This window comes from Notolepis coatsorum, assembly GCF_963971535.1.
Source record: "Notolepis coatsorum genome assembly, chromosome: 6".
Lineage (NCBI taxonomy): Eukaryota > Metazoa > Chordata > Actinopteri > Aulopiformes > Paralepididae > Notolepis > Notolepis coatsorum.
In genome coordinates, this window is record NC_140170.1 from 133,572,882 (window position 1) to 133,597,881 (window position 25,000).

At 43.9% G+C, this 25,000-nt stretch overlaps 1 protein-coding gene across 1 annotated transcript in view; it reads left to right on the top strand.

Annotated features, from left to right (window-relative positions):
• The window catches only part of LOC311230238 (receptor-type tyrosine-protein phosphatase gamma-like), a 667,161-nt gene that overhangs the window by 561,785 nt on the left and 80,376 nt on the right, over positions 1-25,000 (top strand). Inside the window, exons 9-12 of the mRNA XM_084316451.1 lie at positions 299-483; positions 5,120-5,228; positions 5,799-5,848; positions 6,345-7,158. Of these exons, the coding sequence (XP_084172577.1) occupies positions 299-483; positions 5,120-5,228; positions 5,799-5,848; positions 6,345-7,158 (1,158 nt within the window). The remainder of the gene's footprint in view (positions 1-298; positions 484-5,119; positions 5,229-5,798; positions 5,849-6,344; positions 7,159-25,000) is intronic.

Genomic DNA, 25,000 nt, shown 5'->3' on the forward strand with positions numbered 1-25,000 from the left:
ATCTCACTCTCTCTCTCTCTCTCCTCCTATCCTGCTGCCCTTGTTGAGATTATGAAGTGTATTGGGACAACAGGCCTGGGCAACGTATTCACTCTTTTTTTTCTTCTCCTCAACCCTCACCACTTCCCTCCTCCTCCTCCCCTCTTACTACACTTCCTTCCTTTCTTACATTGTTCCCTCCTTCCTCTCTTCCTTCCTTTCTTCCTCTCCTCTCTCTTCCTATCTTTCCTTCCTTCCTTCAACCCTTCAATACTTCCCTCTCTTTCTTCTACCCCCCCCCCCCCCCCCCCCCCCCCAGTGTGCAGCAGTGCTCCCATCAACATGAGGGTGCAGCATGTGAACAGCAGTGCCCTGGTGGTGCGCTGGGCGCGTCCCGAGGTCACCTACCACCCGCCCATCCTCCACTTCCTAGTGTCCTACAGCTGGACAGCCCACGACGACAGCTACGATGAGACCTACCTGACCGACGCCAAGCACAAGCTGGTAGGAACCAGAGTGCGTGCAGATACACACACACACACGCACGCACACACACATGCACAACTTGCGCACACGGATAATTTCTTTTTGAAAGGTCTATTATGTTTTGAGGGATAGAATAGTTATAGTTGATAATATCCATTTCACTTGATTGCATCATCAAAATCAAAGGTTCTAAGATATCAAATACAGTTTTGGGGAATACAACTCTTTAAATCCACGCACAGACACACACACACACACACACACACACACACACACACACACACACACACACACACACACACACACACACACACACACACACACACACACACACACACAAACAGCAAACAATTGCATAAGAAATCAATGGTCAAAATTAACCTCACTTAGCGCCGATACAGAGCAACTGCGCCCTGCATCTACCTGCCATTAGCTACTCCTTACCAAGGCAGGAAATTAACCCAATTTGGAGAGGAACTATAAGGAAGAGAGAGAGAGAGTCGGGAGTGGAAGAGAGACACAGAGATAATATGGATATACATAGTAGGGGTAGAGGCAAATAGAGTATAGGACAGAGACAGAGTGACAGAGAGAGAGAGAGAGAGAGAGAGAGAGAGAGAGAGAGAGAGAGAGAGAGAGAGAGAGAGAGAGAGAGAGAGTATTCCTGCCTCTTATCATTTACTTGATCTCATCTAGCCACCCACCCTACTCTTTCTCTACCTTCTGTACCCTATTACCTCTCCTTCCTCCTGACATCTCTTCTCTTTCCCGCTCTCCCTCGCTCTTTATCCAGCCATCCTCGTGTTATCTCTCTCTCTCTCTTCTCTCTCCCCTCCTCTGTCTTTTCATCCTCTCCCTCCCATGTTGTCAGTCTTTCATTTCCGTTCTTATTCCTACCATCCTCCCTTGACACTTCTATCTAGGTCACAGTAGGGAATGACATGGCTTTAGGAAAACTACCCCCCCTTGTCACAATCAATGGAGAATCCCCTAGCACTAAAACACTTTGGACTGGACTATTTTCCAGCTCGTACCATTTCTGATGAAGGGGGAGGCGGAATGGAAACGGTTCTGTAACTAAATTCAGTGTTGTCATGTGTGCATTTTCCTGATTGATTGAAACTTTTATTGAAATTGCAATAGGACATTTCACCCAGCCCAACTGTCACATACTCCATCCTACAAGTACAATGTGCAGTGAAATTAGTATGAGTATTCACAATATATATAATTGTATAAATATAAAAATATAGAATAGTTTACGAGAGTAATATAGAATAATTTAAGAATATAGGACATACGGCTATTTTTATAAAACAATAACGATATATCAATATTCACCGAAAATTCACAGCATATAGAATTTTAGAACAGTTAATAACTGTTACTATAACCCTGTGCATACATTTGATCTGTAGAGATCCACATACTTGTATACATATCATATAACCATACACATATTCTATACAATTTATTTTTGTATATTTCTTATTTTTGGGGCCTTTTTGCCTCATTATCTTTGTATCATTTTATATCTTCTTGATCCTGTTCTGTTGCAACAAAGTAATTTCCCCATGGGGACAATAAAGTTCTTATCTTATATGATGTCATCTCACGTACCACCTCTCGCTGTTTACCAAGCACTTCGCTTCTGATTTCCAGAACGATAACACTGCATATTTAATTAAAGGAAAATCTCTTGACAATCACTTTTTCTGATTTGATTAAAAACTAGTCTCTATATTATATTAGATTAAAATGCATTGTCATTATACAGCACAAGTATACTATACATACTATACTTTATCAAACTAGAAAAGATAAGATGTAAAGATGTTGATTTGTATGTCCTCAAAAAAGTAGAATAAACAAAAAAGTGAAAAGAAATTATACAGCACAAGTACAGTACAACGAAAATAAGTTTGGCATTTTGCAATGTAACAGTAAAGTGCAAGAGTAATATACAATGTACCGGTGATTAAACTGGATATAAAATATATAAATTAGTACTACTGATATAGTAGTACTAATCAGTGCTAATCAGATGTATAATGTTGTAGTATTAATATGTACAGTGATACAGGTATAAAGACACTATAGTAGTAAGTCGTACTAGCCAGCAGCATAACTAGTAAGAGTAGGTAAGGGATGTGTACAGATATAGATATAGTATCTACAGATATGTAAAAAGGTATGTACAGACAGAAGTGGATATATATATATATATATATATATATGCGGTAAATATATCATAAATACAAATATGTAAATGTATATATACAGTATATACAGCACTATTGTATATGCTGTCATACAGAGTTATATGGGTTCAAAGTGTGTACAGTATGGGTAACAGAGCCTATAGGCAATTTAGTTCAGAGTTCATATGGTATGTGGCGGGGGGCTGTCACCGTGGAGTTCATGAAGATGACAGCTGAGGGAAAGGAGCTGTTCCCAAGCAGACTGTAGTGTCTCCTGGAGGGGAGCAGGGCAAACAGTCCATGGTTGGGATGAGAGATGTCCTTGACAATGCTGTGTGCCTTCCTCAGACACCGTATGTGATGAATAGACTCAATTGCAGGGAGTGATGGAGTGGGAGGGAGTGATGTACCAGTTGGGCAGTTTTTTTTCACCATCCTCTGCCATGCTTTCTGGTCCGAGGCAGTGCAGTTGTCGTACCAGACTGTGATGCAGTTGGTGTGTATGCTCTCTATTGCGTACCGGTAAAAGTTCACCAGAATCTGAGGAGACAGGTGGGCTTTCCTCAGTCTCCTCAGGAAGAAGAGACGCTGGTGAGCCTTCTTGACCAGTGCTGAGGTGTTGAGGGTCCAAGAGAAGTCCTCTGAGATGGAGATTCCCAGGAATTTGAACGGTCAACCTCCATCCCATTAATATGGACAGGGTGTACGCACCAGCTCAAGTCCTCCTGTAGTGCATGATGAGCTCCTTGCTTTTCTTGGTGTTGAGGGCCAGGTGCTGGACCTCCCTGTAGGCCAACTCATCGTTGTTTTTTATTAGGCCTACCACCGTTGTGTCGTCTGCAAACTTGATAATGGTGTTGGTGCCATGTACAGTAGTGCAGTCGTGGGTGAAGAGGGTGTAGAGAAGGGGGCTCAGCACACAGCCTTGTGGGACGCCGGTGTTCAGGGTGAGGGCGGTGGAGGTGAGATTGTCTATCTACAAACTGGGGTCTGTTGGTTAGGAAGTCAAGTATTCAGTTGCAGACAGAGGGGTTCATGTCGAGGTCCTTGTTTTCCACAAGGTCACCAAGTTTGGAGATGAGTTTGGAGGGGATGATGGTGTTGAATGCTGAGCTGAAATCGATGAACAGCATTCTCACATGGGTATTGCTCTCATCCAGATGGGAGAGGGCGGAATGTAGCGCTGAGGAGATGGCGTCTTCCATGCCCCTGCGAATTGGTGTCTGTCCAGTGAGGGTGAAAGGCCAGATATGAGGTGAGCCAGGACCAGCCTCTCGAAGCACTTCATGATAATGGGGGAGAATGCAACAGGGCAGAAGTCATTGAGGCTCATGGTAGAGGTGTGTCTCGGCACTGGCATGATTTAGGTGGTTTTAAAGCATGCTGGGCCAGCCACCTTACGTGCATTAGTCCTGCTCAGTACGGTACACACGTCGATGGGTAAGAAAGTAAGGGGTTGGAGGTCAGCAGGGAGAGCAGCCTTGGTGGGGGCGCCTCCTAGTTGTCCCTGTCAAAGCGGACATAAAAGTTATTGAGCTCATCGGGGAGGAAGGGGTCAGTGTTTGGGGAGAGTTGTTGAAGTGCTCTTCAACCCTTAGCTTGTGGATATGCTTGGCCTACTTGATTCCCCTATTCAGGTTAACCCAGGTTGAACAGTAGGCCTGCGTGTCACCAGATCTAAAAGCGGTGTCACGTGCCTTTAGCAGTATACAGACCTCTCTGTTCATCCACAGCTTCTGATTTGGGAATGTACTAATCTGTTTAAGGGTGGTTACACTGTTGCTCACAGTTGTCACTATGAGCTATTGGATTTAACCTAACGAATGCAAGACCAATTTAAATTGTAATGTAACATTTTCATAACCACTGGCCTTGGGTCATATCCTGGCTATGAGGACAAATTAATGGTGGACACAGACAGCATCGCCACAGGGAGACAGCGATTGCTTCAATGTATTTCTCACTAAGGAACCGTGCCAAAGATGTCACCTAACTATCTGTTTGTCTATCTAGCAATATAGCCCTCACTGAAACACACTGGAAGACACTCGGTATACATGCCATGGCAGTTTGATCTCAGTCAATGCTGATGCCAAGCTCAACTTGATGAATGGAGGTGTTTGTGGGGGGAAATAGAAGCACATTCATAGCATCATATTCAATGGCCCTCTGTCTTGCTAAGTGAGGGCTATGATTCCTGTCTGCGGGAATTGGAACATGGCTGATGAGGAGGAGGGTGAGAGAGAAAGAAATAGAGAGGGAGATGTTTACTGCGATTTGTTTACTGCATCTTTCCTGTGAACTTGTTTTCAGTCAGGCTATCTATACCATGGTTATTGATTGAGCGTGTGTGTGTGTGTGTGTGTGTGTGTGTGTGTGTGTGTGTGTGTGTGTGTGTGTGTGCGTGTGCGTGTGCGTGCATGTGCGTGTGCGTGTGTGTGTGTGTCTTCCAGGAGGCAGTTATCTCTCCAGTGTCTCCTGACGTGCTCTACCTGTTCAGAGTGCAGGCGGTCTGCACCAACGACATGCGCAGTGACTTCAGCCAAAGCATGTTGTTCAGAGGTAAAACACACTAACACAAACGTATCACTGTTATCATCATTTAATAATGTTAAATTATCATGTCACTGTAGGCAGTATTGATCGCCATCTCCTCACTATGCATATCATCATCTAACCCTTTCTTCAAATGTTCTTACATTTATTCTGGGGTTAGTTGTTTTGTTAATAAAAGCAGACACACTCAACTCAGATAGCTCATAATTAACACCTGCAGTTTGAAAAGACTAACAAATAACGTATTTGTATGTGTATGAGCATACTGTTTAAGTGTGCAATATTTTGCTAAAACGAGATTGATGCTGCAATTACATTGTTTCCTTCTATTGTTCCTTTGTTTGTCTATCTATCTTTAATCCCCCTCTCTCCTACACCCCCCCCACACACACACACACACACACACACACACACACACACACACACACACACACACACACACACACACACACACACACACACACACACACACACACACACACACACACACACACACACACACACACACACACACACACACACAACATTTCTAAGCTAGTTAATTCATTGGCTTGTTCTCTTTCTATTTGTTTTCAGCCAACACCACAAGGATCTTTGAAGGAACGAGAATAGTGAAAACTGGAATGGTAAGGGAGACAGAGGTGAATCACAAGTTGTTATTACACTTTTTTACCAGCAGAGAGCAGCATTTGTCTTTCATTTGGCCTGGCTGAATGGGACTTTTATAATTGAATGTAGCCTATGGACAGGGGTGGGAATAACAGATCACATGTTAGTAATCTATTAGTAATCTATTAGTAATAGTAACTGTAATCTGTCATATTCATTGAGAGAATACTTCAAATTACAGAAATAATTTATTTGTATCACTTAGAAATGTAAGCTAATGTATTCTTACAGTATCTTGCAGTTATAGTTAGTGATTAGTGATATTGTTAACAATACCACTTGAAACAACATTCTGTAAATTAGTATTCTCTCTTTTTTCTCTTTGTGTCTCTCTCTCTATTGCTCTCTTTCTCTCTCTATCTCTCTCTCTCTCTCTCTCTCTCTCTCTCTCTCTCTCTCTCTCTCTCTCTCTCTCTCTCTCTCTCTCTCTCTCTCTCTCTCTCTGTCTTTCAGCCTACCGTCTCTCCAGCCTCTTCAGCAGATATGGCTCCCATATCCTCAGGTTCCTCCACCTGGACCTCTTCGGGCCTCCCATTCTCATTTGTTTCAATGGCGACAGGCATCGGTCCCTCCTCCAGTGGTAGCCAGGCGTCGGTAGCGTCGATAGTAACTAGCACCCTATTGGCTGGCCTGGGTTTCAGCGGCGGAGTTATCTCTTCCTTCCCCAGCTCTGTGTGGCCAACCAGAGCTCCATCTCCAGCTAGCACTGCCCACAATCCCACTTCTGCCACCAGCGCACGCCAGACTCCGCCCACTGAACCGCCCGCTTCCTTGAGCCCCCAACCGACCAAAGACGCTAACGCGGCCACCACCAAAGACAATGCAGAGGGGGAGGACAGGGAGAAGGGCAAGGGACAAGGAGAGGAGGGAGAGAGGGAAGGAGAGGAGGAGAAAGAAGAAGAGGAAGAGGAGAAAGAGAAGGAAGATAAGAAGGAGAGGAAAGGAACACCGGACGAGGTAGAAAGACGAGCTAACGCCACTGCGGACGAAGAGCCACCCAGTGATGCCCCCGCCTCCACCGCCAAAGAGAAAGAACAAACGGAGAGCAACGACCAGACCTCAGCCTTCAACACTACAGCTCCACCCAGTGTCATGGAAGACCAACTGGCCACGCATACACAGAGTCCAGTGGAGACCACCACTGTAGCGCCTCCCACCGCAGAAGCAGGGAATGACACTGTGGAATTCCCAGTCCCAGACAACCCGTCGGCCACACTCAGACCCGGCACAGGGGACAAGAGCCACTGGCCTTTCTCCATCCACACTGGTAAGGAAACCAAACCAGGTTTTGTTTTTAAAGATTTCTGTTGTATTGGACATGATACAGTGGTTCTCAACCTTTTTCATGTCAAGGATCCCCCTCTTGATATGATTTCGTTTTTATTGTTAGGACTAGAATTCCGTAAGTCAAGTCAAGTCAGCTTTATTTTTATAGCACATTTACAAATGACTAAAAGCCAACCAAAGTGCTTCACAGGTAGGACACGATAAAAACACATACAATGCAGTAACAAGTAAAAATACAAACAAATTACAGACAAATGTATTGTACATTTAAGAAAACAAGAGCTAGGTGCAATATAAAAGAGACAAGAAATTAGATAAAAAGTCCAGAGTAACAGCAAACGTAGTGTACATGTGGCATAATGTACAGTAGGTGGAAAGAAAACATTGGAGAGAGTAACTGTAATATAATTTCTTGTAAAGCCTTACTTTACTCGTTACTGGGAATATAAGGGAAAATACAGTAACACTGCCCAACACTGTTCAACACCTACTGCATGTCTGGCAACCCTAGTTGGAGGGATCTCTCACTTAAATGCCCCTTTATGGTTTCTTCCATTTCATTTTCTATTAAGGATTTTTCCTGTATTTTCCTTATCTTCTTTGGGGGTTAAGCCAGGATGTGTTGCACCTTTGTTGGCCTGTGAAGCCCATGGAGACATGTAATGTGATGTTGGGCTATACAAATACATATTCCTTGACTGCACATTTCACTTTGACAATCAATCAATGTCAAAATATTCAGAATCCTAAATATAAGGTGAAAATAGACATTGTAGGTTTTGGTGCCCAGTTTCAGTCCTACTATGCCTCCAAGTGTAAACATGGTAGCCTACTCTTGAATATGTAAATAATTGTAGTTTACTTTCTTACTATTCTGTTGACTTTAGTATCAAAATAGATATAATAGTGTCACCGTACATTGCCCTAAGGGGTTAAGCCAAGGGGAATGGCCAACAGTAGGAAGCAGCTGACCCAGGTGATATGTAGTGGGAGCGATTATATGTGACAGTTGGTCCATTTGGACTGTGAGCCAAGAGGATGTCGGGGAATTAGAGTTGGATGGGAGCCCATGTGCGTGGTGGGGAGCTACTGTAGCCACCTCTATGTGGGGATATGAACACTTTGGGATTGTTCAGATGATAGTGCTGAACATGTGGAAGTGACAGGACACACATACATATACCCCCCCCCCCCCCACACACACACACACATAGTACAGTAATGTGGTAAGTGGTGATGAATGGCGGTGATGTACAGTGGATGAAAGTGACAGGCCCTGGAGAGCTTCCCTCCATGCTGTGAGCTCCAGTCTGAAAGCAGAGCTAATGCTTTCCCCTGCCCATGACCAGGCCTTTCAGCAGTCTCTGGGCCAGAGGTCCGCAACCATCGGGTCGCGGACCGGTGCCGGGCCGTGGACCATTTGGTACCCGGCCGCAAAGAAAGAATAGTTGTTTAAAATTGTATTTCTTTTATTTACATTAGTTTTCTGGGTATTTTCTTTTTTTTGATTGCCACTTCTGCCCACGCATCACTCCCATGTACTAAACTTAGTCGCAGGTTTTTTCTGTGCACCAGTAAGTGGGTAAGCTAACCCTCACTAAAATGGCCTGCAAACAAATGTCACTGGAGAGCTTCTTTGATAAGGGAGACAGAGCCAACGAAGAGACACCAGAAGGGTCTCAGAGTGCCAGAAAATTACCAAGAGCCCTACTTAAATGACGGTTCATCGCAACAGGCGATTCACACTCTCCACACCCGCCCTGCATATTTTGCGGTGACCGGCTAGCTAATGAAGCCATGAAACCCTCAAAACTACTTCACCACATAGAGAGACCAAGTACCCTGCATTAAAGGAACATGGCAACTTTTTGGGAAATTAGCTTATTTGCCATCTACCCTGGAGTTAGACAACCCTTTTCTTCTCTGTGCATGCATTAGGCTTAGCGAACAGCCACACCGTCATTCACTGGAAGTAGGTGTGCCAGTGTAGCCGAGTCTTTCCGGTGTTTTAGACGTCGCTCTTATTTTGAAACCCCCCGACCGGAAGTATTATTGCTGCTGCCGGTTTAGTGTTTTTGAGCTGACGCTAAATACAAATGTTGAGATTGTTGGTGAACAACTAACTTTAGGTTAGTTTTAACGTTAGCTAGCAGCAGGGATGGACGCCGTTGTGCAAATGCAGGCAGCTACAGGCACTCAAGGAAGAGCTGCTGATTTTAATCGGCGGGGGAGAGAGCTCGTCAAAGCCGTATATCCCTGTGGCGCGGTCGTAGGCACGAAAATGCAGCTCAAAACTACCTGTTGACTCTTGTATTAAATTCATTGATTGCTGTTTAACTTGTCCCTGTGTCTAGTCCTTTCGATTAGCCCCACCCGTTCATTGTAAACAATGATGCATGTAATTATATTAACGTTACTGTGTGTTGTAGCTATGTTAATAAATTCTGAATGCCATTAAAAAGACGCGATTATAGCCATAAACACGTTGTCATTTTTCGCCTGATTATCGAATCTTCCTGAAATCAACGCTAGATTATCATTATTATCCTTCCTCGTGCATACATGAAATGGCCGTCGTAGCGCGGTGCTCCTCCCCCCACCTCCTGCACCCAATGGTAAACAGCCACACACACACCAGTGGCTTTAGCCCCGGATGTTTTTCTCCTAGCCCCAGAGCTTTAAAAAAAAAAATGGCAGCATCCCCATTGTCTGTGCTGAATGTTTGTTAGTGTTTGGTATTTTTTGTTGGTTTTTAGTACTTTTAAACATCCATTTTTAGTAAGTAGTAGTTTTCATTTGATCCTATAATTTTTTCATTCACCGATTTGTGGACTTTTTTTTTTGTGTCCTGAAAGGCGCCTTATAAATCAAATTCATTATTATTATTATCATCCAGGAGGGAAAAGACACTTTGGATAGTAGGGACTGCATCTCTGCCTGTCCTGGCCAGGAAACACTTTGCAACTGTGATCTCCTCTGGCAGTAGTTGGATATTGTAATGTGTGGCGAGGTGTTGCAGCAATTCCACTTAGAGAAACTGGTCTGAGGCTGGATAACATGCCTGTATGCCTGCTCTCAAGCTCTTGCAGCATTCTGTCGAGGACTGGATAGAACAGTCTGTCTCAGCTGATCTCCTGAGCTGAGGTCTGAGCTTGTGCCACAAGATGACTCAACTACATACTCGTCCATCCTTTTCTGCTTCCTCCTTTGTCTGGTAGTATGTTCCTCAATCCCAAGGCCATTACATAATGGCCTTATACATGTCCACTGCCATCTCTGAGGTGCGATAACCTTTGAGTGTGTCCTGCACTGCGCTTTTAAATAGTACAGATAGGTATTGAAGATGTGCACTTTAACGCAGCAGCACCTGGAGCCATCCATACCCATGTCCAGTGTCCACTGACAAAGACATGCTCATGATACTGTGATAAACTATAATAAGCTTTAATCAAACCCTGGTTAATTTCCTCGGATAGTCCGGTTGGTTTGGGGTGGTGTGAAAGCTCATTCACTCTTGCAAGTGAACCCTGCTGCGGTTCATTTGAGATGTGAATGCAAAGCGGACCGAAGGCAGGAAAAGACTCAAAAATCGAATCTTTTTTTTATGAGAAGACTGAAACATATGTATATAATGAAACACACAATACAGTTTTTTTTTCGATTGCTTAAGCACGATTTTGAAAACAGGGCCGTGTTTAAAAACACTACACACAATTAGCACAACCACACACACAATTATCAGAACACCTGAGATCCTTTGCTAAATTAAACACTCTTGTCAAAACGATACACTAATTTATAAAAACTACATTTGACTTAATTCTGTTTGAACCAGTTACACACTGCTGTGCTTAACCTAAAACACATTTAGCAATTTTACTTCTCAGTGATTAGAGTACTGTAAGTGAAGTACACAGAGAATGTGCAAATATACAATAAATCCACCAAACACTACACAAGACCAATGCTGTAGACTGATGAAAATATAATTTATTTATCTCCATATACCCAAATCAATGATGCAGACTGCTGAAAAAAAAACATTTCCCTCCATATACCCAAATCAATGATGCAGACTGATGAAAATATAAATTTTCTCTCCATATAACCAAATCAGTCAACATTTCAACATGAAGAATCACAACAAAACATGTCCCAGTTGTCATGCTACTACAGTGTGCATAACACTGTAAGCTCAGCAAATATCAGACAAACATAAAATACTGTATCCAGTACAGTACAGCATGTGGCTCTTTGCCCTGTCAATGTGTGGCTCTTCCATCCAAAAATAAAAATAAAAAATAAATTATTAAAAAAAATTCACTCAAACCTACGTTTCATTGTGGTAAACCTCATATTTTTATATTCAGAGGTAATTATATAGTTTACACTGTTTATTTTTCTCATATTTCTCATATAAGCTGTCGGGCCATCTGACCCGTTCCCGGCGGGAATCAGTGGCATTTTCTCCATGGCTGTGCTAGTGTTAAGCAATGGTGTGTTTGTGCATCTGATGGCTGTGTTTAACCAATGGACCTGTCTCAAAACCCTGCCCTCTTTTCTTGATCAAAGTTTGTACGAGGAAGTCCGAGGTAAGCGACAGCTGTGATTGGAGGATCAAGAAAAGGGGCAGGGTTTGAGATAGGTCTATTGGCTCATATGTGTGGTAATTTGACATTCTGTGTCTAATGTAATGCAAGTGTGTTTAGTGTTTTGCAAATCACTGTGTATTGTTTTGCAAAAAGTGTGAGGCTGACATTGTGCTTATAGGGGTGCAAATCTGGGCCTATGTTTTGCTCCTTGAGTGTAAGGTTTTGATAATTGTGTAATACTTTTGATTTGAGTGTTTATGCAATCGAAGAAAACTGTAAAGACTAGAGATGAACTGTTTATTTCTTTTGTACATAGGCTGTGCATATGTTTGTTTGTTTGTTTTATGTGTATGATTCTTAACTGTGTTTTTATTTTGTTATTGGTGTATATGTGTGTATGTATGTATTATATGTATATATGTATATGTGTATATATGTATATTTGTACTCCTGTTGGGGCCTCTTGGACCAGATCAATGTTTTATCTGGCTAAATAAAGGTTAAATAAATAAATAAGAAACTGATGATTTGGTCCTGTTAACTTTGAATTTTCTATGGGGACTGCCCAGATCCCTCTCATGGACCTGAACCTCACTTTGAGAACCTCTAATCTAGTTCTTCAGTATTCGTCTCTAATTACTCTAAAATCGTTTATTTCTCTGGGGGGTAAAAGGGGGGGGGGGGGCAACCCCCCGGGCTGAAGCCCCCAATGTTTTCTAACCCTAAAACCCACACAGACAGCTTCAATCACGGTAGAAAGAAATATCAGAGAGAGCTCATCTCTGACATGGTGAGGAGGTCACTCCCAGCGGGGCCCCGGGACGGGATGCAGTAGCGCTACTCTCTATTATGTGTACATGATTAGATTAGATTAGATTAGATTCGATTAGATTAGATTAAAATGTATTGTCATCATACAGCACAAGTACAGTATGATGAAAAGAAGTTTGGCGGACGTCCGGTTTGCGACGTTCTGGTGAACAGCCACATGAAAGAGCTCCCGGTCGGTGAATATCAAGAAAAGGAAGTAAAATAATTCAAAGCGAAATAAAAAGTGACAATTCAAGGATATAAGAGAGGAGGAGGGTTGAACACGAGAAAAGGCGAGAGAAAAGCGACCCCATAAGGAGTACAAATGGTGGCGCTGGAGATGATTCAGACTAGCATGCCGCAGTGGGCAACTAGCATGCAGGCTAGCATACAGTGATCTAAAATACAGGCCAACATCCTGCAGATCGCCCAGGACATGCGGGCTAGCACACAGGCTAACGAGCTAGCTAACCAAGTTTTCCAAGCTAACATACGGGCTATCCAAGCTGGCACGCAGGCCTGGCTGGAGAAGGAGCTGCAAGCTAACATGGAAGTCAACACGAGGAATACGACGCAGCGGGGGATACAAGCTAACGGGGTGTTGGACCGCAGCGAGGCCTGGCTGGAGAGGGAGCTGCAAGCTAACATGGAAGTCAACACGAGGAATACGATGCAGCGGGGGATACAAGCCAACGTGGTGTTGGACCGCAGCGGGGCCTGGCTGGAGAAGGAGCTGCAGGCTAACATGGAAGTCAACACAGGGAATATGACGCAGCGGGGGATACAAGCTAACGTGGTGTTGGACAGCAGCGGGGCCTGGCTGGAGAAGGAGCTGCAAGCTAACATGGAAGCTAACACGAGGAATATGACGCAGCAAGTGATACAAGCTGGTTCAGGAGAGGTGAAATGGACGGCCCCCAGGGGAGGGACGGGGAGACGCTAAATACAACCGGATCAACCAGGACTCGGGCACCCAGGTCGGCCGGACCATCTGCACACGAGATGCAGGCGCGGAGGTCGCCCGGGCCGGCCAAGATGCGAACACGGAGGCCACACACACCAACCGAGATCCGAGCACCGAGACCAACCGGACCAGCCAGAACTTGAATAACGAGGTTTCACACACCAAGCAGGACTCGAGCACTGAGGTCATACACACCGACCAAGATTCAATACCATATGCATATAATGTGATAGTGAATGGATTCGAGACACACTGCAGACAACACACAGACCACTGGGGGACATATAATACAAATAACACGTACTGTACTAGACTAAACTGTAGAAACGAACACACATGACGCACAACTAAGCATATTATTTGATAGTGAATGGAGGTTATGGCTCGAGACACAATGCAGATAACACACAGACCGCTGGGAATACAGACAAGGTAAACGCATTAGTTGGGGAGGTTGGGACTTGATTCGGGACATATAGTACAAATAACACACACTAGACTAAACTGTAGACACTAGCACACACAAATAGGATGACAGGTAACATGGGGAATCACATTCGGAGACCGGACTGGGAGCTCTGGAAATGTACTAACATATGAAAGATAAAAATTTAAATAAAATGTTGGACAATAATAGGGACATTGGAGAATCCCCATTGGGGATATCTACGTCTTTATAGGAGGGGCCCTCTCCAGGAGAGCCTTACCCCTCCAACCCGCCAACGGGGGTTAAACTGGGTTAAAAGAATTTTATATTATTTTCTTCTGAGTTATGTTAGAATAGCAGTTGCTTTAAATGTGCACATGGACAAATATGAAGGACAAGAATTCAAAATGTTGGACATGAAGAGAGGCTTGGAGAATCTCCTTTGGGGGATATCTCCGTCTCTGGGGGGGGGCTTCTCCAGTAGGAGGCCTGATCCCCCCCCCAAACCGCCAATCGGGGAAAGAGTGCTAACCATATAACCATTTATGTTCACTTCATTTTTCTTATTGTGTTGTTAATAAAAAATTTCATAAATATATGCGGTGATGTCGCAGGCTGGGTTCAGTGGGGGGGGGGGGTTACGGGGGGAGGGGCCATAGTTCCGGCGGTTCGACCCGGGGGAGGGGGGGCCTTGCGTGTTGTGGGATTGGTGGGGGGGGGTTCCTGGGGCCCTCGGACGCCGTGGCCTGGGCGGTCTGGTCACCGGGCCGGGGGGGCACCGGGCTTGGGGTCGCGGGAGGTCGCGGGATCATTGAGGCGTGGTGCTTTGGCCTTCTGCGGGTCTGGGCTTGGGGTCCTCGTGGGCCGGGGGCCTGGCGGTCGGGCGGGGGCGGGTGGGAGCTCTAGGTGCTCGGCTCCGCGCATGATGGACCAGGATATGGGGGTGTTCTGTTTCTCGGGGAGGAGGGCGGGAGGGAGGGGTTTCTCTCAGGGGGATCAGAGCGGCTGGGATCAGAGCGGCTGGGCTCTGCCCGGCGGGGTCCTGTGTGTTGGGGGGTCGGTGGGCGTGGGGTGGGGCTCTCGGTGACATGGGAAATAGCGGGCTTGGCTCGGTGGGGGGGAGTCCCCTATCCTTTCCTCTACTGGGCTGGCCCAATTGATTCAAGGGACCCGTGGGCTTAGCTCAGGGGGGGGGGGGATGTAGGGGGAGGGGGACCATCGTTTCCGCGGTTAGGCCCGGGAGAGTGGGGTCTTGGATGTTGTGGGGTCGTCGGCCGTGGGGTGGGGTGCTGGGTGGCATGGGAGGTAGCGGGCTTGGCTCGGTGGGGGGGAGTACCACCCCTCGCCCCTCTACTGGGCCTGGCCCAACCAAATTCAAGGTACCCGTGTCGCTGAATACTCGGCCACGCGTGAGACGGCCCTGGGATGTGGAGGAGCCGTGTTTCTGGGGGTAGGGGGAGGGGGGGGGGGCCCTCTCATGGAGGTCTGGGAGGCTGAGCACGGCCGAATTCAAGGGGCCCATGTGGATGTACTGTTGTGTTGTTGATGTCATTGTAGGTATGCTGTGTGTTGTTTGTCTATAAATGTTAACACTTTAGTTGCCAAAGGACGAGTTTAGGCGTCCTTCCCCGCCATGCTCAAGTTGCCGAAGACGCCGTAACTTGTCTTTGATATCAATATTTAAAAAATCTGTGATCGGAATCATATTTCCTTTCCGGGGCCCTGAGACACAAGTGTGATCTCCTCTCAATCCTCTAGCGGTTCAAGACCGCCATCTGGTGGCCGATCGGCAGATCGAAAAAACGGATGTTACCTTTAACCCGGCAGGACTCACTCCATATGTGGTCCGGGCACTCGCTAATGTTAGAGAGACTCAGTCTTCACACAGTGAACATCGATTGCTGCAAATAACTCGAAAAAACAACATGATTTGGACGTATATATTATTATACAACCTGGAAATGGACCGGGTATTTCAACATCCCATAATGGAAAACTGTCTACCCCACACTGATCGCCCAACGGCCCGCGGAGACTGGGGTGAGTTTTAGCGTGTAATATTACCGTGTTCGACACTAACTGCTATGATGAACATTTGACCCACATTAGATGAATGGTATAACGCTGCCCACGGAATTATAAACGCCCCCTCGCCCATCCGGTCAACATCGTGACGTGTAGTAACTTCCAGAAGTCCGTCCAGTTGGATTTTTTTATATCGCGCCGATTGCTATCAAACTGTATTTGATCATCAATATAATGCATTTGGGGCTATAAATCACGTTCTGGAGAAAGCTGCAGAAAGAGATGAAAACATACTTATACTTTAGATCATATTTTAGTATGAATATGTGAATGAAAAAGTTTAACGTTCATACACCCTGAACAATACATATAGGACATTGAATGGGCCCTAATAATGGCAATTTAGCAATAGAATTAAAAAAGTTATAGCCCTGCAAAGAAGGGGAACTTCTCAAATACAAACAAATAGAGCTGGCAACGGATGGTATATCATGAATTTAGCCTTAGGCAATCAAAGTGTTAATAAAAAATGTAAGTTTAAAAAAATATATATATATCAGATCAATGCAAGATTTTATATATAGAGTCCTTACCTGGTCTCTGATGTAATGCAAAATAAATAATCCAATTATCTGATCGCCATTCCAAATACTGCTTGTGGAGGTCCGTCCCACATTGCCCGGCATTGCATATGAAGGGGGGGGGGGGGGGGCAGCATTCCAGATGTAACGTTGTAAACGCTAGTCCTGCCGGAGTATTTAAACCCCGCCCGCACGGCTCAGATCGTCCCAGAAAAGAAACTACACCATTTCTAATAGAGTGCAATACCGGCTGGAAGGCGTAGGCGCCCTTTTGCAAGCTCAGACCCATTCCCAATGATAACATCATGCTGGATGGATGAAAAATTAATGGATATAGCTAATAAAAGAAATAACGATTAAAACCCGAGTTTTCTCGTGATTGGCGCTGAACGGTTGGCGAGTTAACCCGACTTTTCTCGTGACTGGCGCTGAATGAGTTAACATTAGTTGGGTATGATAGCATTGAATAGCATCAACGCTAGCTGGCTGGCTACAACGAATTCTCACAAGTTGGCATCGTATATCAACACTAGCCATGGGAATACTGTTTACTAAATTGTGGAGGCTTTTAACACTTTCGCGGCCACTGGGACGAGTCTAATTAATCTCAAGAGGACCGGGATATGTAAACAGACGTGGGGCTGTTTGTAGAGCTAAATCTATACTTTATAGTATTGCTATCTGTCCATTCTCATTGTGAATTGAGACCATAAACCGTCCCTTCAAAATGGCTTAAAGAAAAAAAATTCATCAATACGTTCTCATTTTATAGCGCCGTGAATATAAGCATTATACCGGATTTGGTCTAGTATATTTCCTGGAAGCCGAGATAATGGGCTAATAGCTAATAACGTTAAATCCAATGGCATTTCGGTTATAGATACGCTCCAGTTAAAACTCAAACTGCATATGATCGGCACGATCCTCACGCATGTATAATAATAATGCAGGACCTGTTGCAGAGGTCTTTATTCGGCATGCAACGACACTCAATGTTTTAGTGGTACACACAGCGGTTAGTATAGCACACACACCGGAACACACACGCATGCATTGTCTCTTTAGGATCGCAGATGCGATTTGTCTCTGCGATTAACCCATCCCGTCGTCCTTCCCCCCCAAGGGCAGCCGGGAGCAGACATGCATGAAAGGGGGGGGGGGGGGGGGGGGGGGGGGCGGGGGACGTCGTTTCTGATTATTGATTACCAATAACCGCGTTAGCCTCATTAGCCTCATAGGCCGAACGCCTGGATGGCTATCAAAACAAGGCCCGATCGGGATGTACTTTACGTGAAAAGGATCTTACCGTGGTCCGGTGGGATCCCCCGAGCATTTCCCCGTTATCGATCGCCATCTGGTAGATCGATATGTCCATTGGCTGATGATAAATCCCCTTATTGCATGGTGAAATCTGCGATGCAAAACGTAATCCAAGCTACAGGCTGCAGATCCAGAATCGAGCTAACATAAAACTCCATTGAAAGTAAAAAAAAAAATAGTCCACCGTTCGGCCACAGGGAACACTGCATTATCGCGATAGCGCCCCTAAGAGGATCTGGCCGGTATTGCACCTTCTCGAATTCAAAGAGTAGGGTATATCTGTAGTGCCACTCGGCGACCTTGAATAGGTTATTAAAATGGAATAAAACCAATAACAACTTGCCACAGATTTATCCGTGCTTCTGTCCACAACGGGTGGAATGGAAACACAGATATACGTTGTTCGTCCCCATTGTGTTAATCGTCAAGGTAAGAGGATTTGAAGGCGTATGCTAGGGAAGTCTTCCCCTGCAGCTCCACTTTGTTGAAATGTACATATAACTAGGGCTACCAATTAGAGTTGTTCCGATACCGATACCAGTATCGGAAATGCCGCCGATACTGCCTAAAATGCTGGTATCGGTATCGGCGAGTACCCTCTAATGTTGCGCTCCGATACCATATGATGTAATTTAACAACAACACTGCGGACGTTGGGCTCTGTGGCTCTGCAGATATACCCTACTCGCTGAGTGAGCATTATAAAACAAACGTGTGCTTAATCGACCGTGAATTAAAGTGTCAATTGCCATTTGTCATTTTAACAGCAGAGCAGATCATTTCTTAAAATGCCATCCTCCCGACAGAGCGCTGTTGACGGGGAGCTCTGATGAGTTCGCTTGGTGGCTGGTGTTATTAGCATTGAACAGCTAACCGAAAGCTAGCTTTAACGTTACCTTGGCTAAAGTTGGGGCTATTCATAATCCAGCAATAATGGCTGCAGACCTGCAAGCAAAGTACAGCAAGTTGGCAAAGGAGTATTCCAAGTTAAATCACAATGTCACCAGCAGTGTTGTGCTAGTTACTGAAAAATAGTAACTCAGTTACTTTACTAGTTACTTCATTTCAAAGTAACTTCGTTACTGTACTAGTTACTTACACCCAAAAGTAATGAGTTACTGTGAAAAGTAACTATTTAGTTATTTAAAAAAAAAAAAAAAAAAAAAATTGCTCAAGTCCCATGCCCCATATACTCAAAATCGGTTGATCAACTTGACAGTTTCCATTCACATCACCGAACTCTGCTAAGCAAGGTGGTCTAGAGCGTTTCATTATATATTCCCTCCCCGCTGTATGTATATTTCTCTCCCACCCACCCACCCCCTCCTAATGTACAGTCCCCTCCCCATCATATGTATATACTCTGTCAGGATCTAGGGGTAACAGTACTGTATATTTGAATACCGCTTATGTCACAAATGTATCAGTACTAAATACCTATATGTCCCTATGCCATAAATGTCATGTATGTTGTGTATGTCATAAATGTCTATATGAATTGAAAATGGGGGACCCTGATGGAAACAAGACAAACGTCTTTCTCAGGTCTGCATCCCCTTAACAATTGTATGTATTGAGCCGTACTGTATTGTACCCATTCTGCAATCTGTTAAATAAAGTTTTCATTCATTCATTCATTCATCCATTCATTAATTCATTCATAACCATCTTGCAGCGTTGTTTAAGATATCAATCAAAGCATTGCAACGTTAGAATAGTTAGGATATCAATTGTGCATGAAAGGACTATATTTATATTGTTTGATTAGTATTATGAGATTCCCTGGCAGATTTCGTACAGTCAAAATCCGTTGATCTTGAGTTTCAGTGAACACATTGCACTCACCGTCACCAGTCTGCGGTGGTCGAGATGTAACGTTAGTCCAGTTGACTCCAGCAGCCCTTCAAACATGTTCTTTATCTCGTTTCCATGTTGTATATTAATTGTCTCTCCAAGTAGTTGCTAAATGGTTTGTTAGTTCGTTATTATTACTGCGTTCTTATTATGTAGATTCATAGCGAGCGTCCTCTTGTTGTTTACTGTAGAGAGCGTCTATTTCTTTCAGAACGTCAGTGGCCAATCAGAAGTGCGAAAACCAGAATGAGGCTACGGAAATAAATAATAATAATAATAATACTTCGTTTTATATAGCGCCTTTCAGTCTACAGTAAACAAAACAAACGCAGGCGAAATAAGGACGCTCGCTATGAATCTACATAAAAAGAACGCAGTAACGAACTAACAAACCATTCAGTAACGTAAGTAGCGTTACTGAATTTCAAAAGTAATGCGTTAGAGTACTAGTTGCGGCAAAAAGTAACTTCGTTTCTGTAACGCGTTACTTTGTAACGCGTTAGTCCCAACACTGGTCACCAGTAACGTTACAGTCTTTCCATATACCGGTAGCTCATGCTAGCTAACCTAGCTCACGTTAACGTCGTCATTGCACAATTGCACGTCGCGTACACAATTAATGACATGTTGCGGACAGCCATATCGGTGACAATGTTTCGCTTTTAGTGCCAAATGATAAGAGTCTGAGGCGGAGTCTCAAAAGAGAATGTTGAATATTTATTGTGCAAAAATCACAACAACAGAGCCTCTGGTACTAAACGGAGCCTTCTTGTGGAAGCAAGTGCAGCAACGAATAATGTCCGTGTGGAACTAATGTGCCACCAACCTTTCCGTGGGTGAACTCATTGAGATAGTTTTCAATTACTGATACTAATACTAATCTATACAATCACCTGTTGTTGAATAAATACCATTACTTTATAGTTATTACTAAAAAAACAGTATATATAAAACAGTAGCTGTATAAACATTTATAATATTTTTAAAATGTTTTAATGTATGCACTGGTATCGGATAAGTATCGGTATCGGCCGATACCCAAAGCTTAGGTATCGGAATCGGATCGGAAAGGAAAAAATGGTATCGGAACATCTCTACTACCAATTACATAATCCAACATATGTGTAAAAAAACTAATATATACCAGTTGACTGTATATTTTTTTAATGATTCGTTACGAAGAAATCAATACTTCCATTACGTTAACTATCGAGGATAGTATTCCTGCCTGCGGAACCAATATAATTATATGACAGCCCCGCCCCCATTCACTAACCAACCAATCAATGCTACGCAACATCAACGCAACGGTTGTGTTGCAGTCGCTCGGGTTAGATTTTTGTGATAGGTACGCAACATCATGTGGGCAACAGTTTAAAGGTTAAATACCCCGCTGTCCTCTCTCCTGGCACTGATTACCATACCCATGGCCTTAGCCAATGAAAAAGTCAGGTCAGGTAGAGAACCCAACAGGAGCTCCGTGATTGTAACCTCAACTTGTCTGGATGAGAGCTCCAGTTATTCGTAGCGTGAATGATCTTCTTCTACACGTTGTGGCAGATATCACCCCCCCATCCCATGGCTATGTGAAGGATGGGCGATACTACTGCCACGGGAGGAGTGGAAGCAATTAGGTAGCTGATTAGGACTGATAGAACACACCTGTGCACCATTAGATCACCCACATCCCACACGCACACACACCAGACACACATACCATAAAACACTAGGACAGAGAGAGTATGGTTGAGAGGAGGTGAGGTTGGAGCTGAGTACGTAGAGAAAGGGATTGTTGGTAACAGAGTTTTGTGAGGTGAGAGGTAGTGAGAGGAGAGGTGAAGGCGAGAAGGTGTTCATTGTGTACTGGACCCTAGACTGGCTGAGAAACCCCCTTGTGTACTGACCCTGGACCGGAAGACTACACTGAGTATTGAACAATTCTTTTTTTGTACGAGAACCTGTTTTTGTTTTTTTGGACATTGGACTGTATTACAACTAGGGATGGGTACCGAATTCGGTACTTTTTAGGTACCGAACCGAAACACGTCGGTACTACCGAGTCTTTTCATGTCAACGTTCACACGCACAATATATGCTTACCTAGGATTTGACTTGATTCAACAACAAAGCAGTCGGAGCAATGGCAAGCCGAAAACTGTCGAAATTGTAGTTATTTGAAGTTTGGATTTTTTTTTACGACTGAGGTAGGTAAATAAAAATGTCTTGAGACTAAAGTACCGAAAAAAGGTACCGTTGGGTACCGGTATCGATTCACAGGTACCGGTACCGTATCGGTTAAAATGTGAAAGGTACCCATCCCTAATTACGACTAAGGCCGGGCCGTTAACGCCATTACCGGGCTAAGTTAACGGCAGACTGTTATCGCGGGGATAAAAAAATTGCCGCGTTAATCTATTCTCAAAATTGGGTCTCCTCTCCTCTCTCTGTCTGCACGAGAAGCGAGCCACAGCGACTCAGCGAGCCACACACACAAAATACACATACGGGTACTTAAGGGAGGGGCCTGTCCGTGGCTCCGTGTTGAACTCCCCCAGACTGAGCTCTGCGCTCATCATGGTGGTGAGAACAAAACGAAAGTCTGGGTACACTTTACAAAAGTCGATGCCGACAACGCACGTTGCCACAAGTGCAATAAAACATTTGCAAGTAAGGGTGGCAATACAAGCAATTTGTCAAAACATCTGTTGTCAAAACATAACATTAGTCTGCAGAAATGCGCCGTTTCCGACTGCTTTGCTCGCAGTGTTCCATCTCCATCCACGTCCACTGCAGGTAAGCCAAGATACGGAGTTAGCTAGGCTAATAACGAATTATTACGAATAGGCTAATAAATAAAATATAATTGCTTAGCTAATTGTTTAGCTACAAATATATTTGAAAGATGACAACTTTTTATAGATCGTCATTTGTCAGGCTGAGCCTGCAGCCACCATGTCCCAGCCCACCCCTCCTCCCTCTACCACCACCGGTCCCAGCCAAATCCCTTCACCCTAGCTAGGAAGGATGACAGAGGATAGGGGGAACGAGTGTCACAGGGCTGTGATCAGTGGTGCAGTCGTAATATGGGAACTGGTAACACGCCACGCCACGTGCACGCGCACGCGCGCGCGGGTACGTGCATGCGCACAGAACTGATTTATACACACACACACGCACACACACACGCACACACACACACAAGCGCATATACGCAAGTGCAATCTTTCTATCATACAAGCTCTTCTTGCTCTCTATTTGTGTGAATGTGCGCGTGGAAAGCTGGCGCGCAGCACAGACGCTTGATTCAATATCATAAGCAGGTAGACCCCCATCACGAATTCCGAGCCACATTAGTATTCACCTCCACTGCCTGTGTCACACAGAAAGAAGGGGGAGATGCATTCAGATAGCCAACACCCAGACACTTAGTCTACCTGCGCTTTTTGTTATGTAAAACGGTGGCCGGGTACTAGTCACAACGAATGGATACAGCGCATTTTTGTGTGCGCGTACACACGAGTACACATCCGTGCGCGATCGCGCGTACTTCTGCCTCAGTGATCTGGTAACACGGCGTGTAACCGGGTGTGACCACGACTGCACCACTGGCTGTGATCCAGTTTGTTGTCAAAGGCCTGCACCCCTTCTCTACAGTGGAGTCCAGGGGCTTTAGGTAACAACTAATCATTCAGTGTATATATTTTTTTTATCTTACATTTGTTGTTTATTATAAAAAGTCTATAATTCAGACACATTTAAAACATTGTTGCTGCTGTTGCTGAAGAAATAATATTTATTTATTATATTTATTTATAATTTATTTATAAAGTTATATAAAATAACATTGCTGCTGCTGTTGCTGAAGAAATCATATTTATTTATAAAGTTATAAATAATAAAGCAATGTCGATAAAGTACCGAACCGTTAAGCAGTATCGATAAGAGTAGTAGTATCGATAAAATCCTAACGATACCCATCCCTAGGTAGAACACACATATTTTGAATGCCTTCGGCAGACTTCAAATGAGCCATTTTAATCTAGATTAATCTAGATCAGTGGTCACCAACCCGTCGATCACGATCGACTGGTCGATCTTTGAGACTTTCCCTGTAGATCTTTCCCTGAAAAAAAAATACGATTTTTTTTATAATTTCTTTATATCTTTCCCTGAGAGTCCACATTACAGTTCTACTTTTGTTTTGATGTGAAAAGTTATGCTGCATAAGATGACTGCACTTAGCACTGACTGAGAGAGTACATATTACAGTTCTACTTTGACAAACATATTTACAATTAGCATTTTATAATGTTAATAATATGAGAGTCCACATTACAGTTCTACTTTTGTTTTGATGTGAAAAGTGATGCTGCATAAGATGACTGCACTTAGCACTGACTGAGAACGTACACATTACAGTTCTACTTTATAAAATGCTAATTGTAAATATGTTTGTCAATGTTAATAATATGAGAAAGTCCACATTACAGTTCTACTTTTGTTTTGATGTGAAAAGTGATGCTGCATAAGATGACTGCACTGACTGAGAAAGTACATATTACAGTTCTACTTTGACGTTTTAATGTTGGACCAAAGCATTGCATGTAATTAGAATACAGGCAAATAAAAGTAATTTAGTTTAAAGTACAATCTTGTCTGTCTTTTTCTCTCAACGCTTCAATAGGTAGATATTGCCTTCACCAAAAACAATAAGTGATCTTGGGCTTAACACTTTGACTGCCCAAGGTTAATTCATTATTAGTCCCTTGAATGCCCAGGGCCACTTCAATGTTAACGTTAATATCGCCTAATCTATGTTTTAAATTATGGCTATGTGTCTAATCTGCCCGTTGCTTATCAAAGACTCGTTTTCCAGTCAACATTGTCAAAGCAGATTGTTTTTTTATCGCTTCATTTCCGTGTTCTACCATTCTGAAAAGCACTCGGTTTCACTGAAAAAAGAAGAGATTCCCTGATAATTGCCTTTTCCTGGAATATTCTAGAACGTTGTCATTTGTCTGCCTATTTATGAATCGTTTTCAAATAAACGCTAGATGATCGATAGTATATGTGTATGCCTGCACGCTCTGGCCGCAAGCCGAAAATCGATTATCCTATTTCCTGACGCGCACAGTCAAACAGTGAAATCACATAATCACATAAACGCTTATATATCCGTGAAAACGGATCTGATTATCCTTAGACTGATAACATAGATTCCTTACCTGAGATCAGATGGTATCGAAATG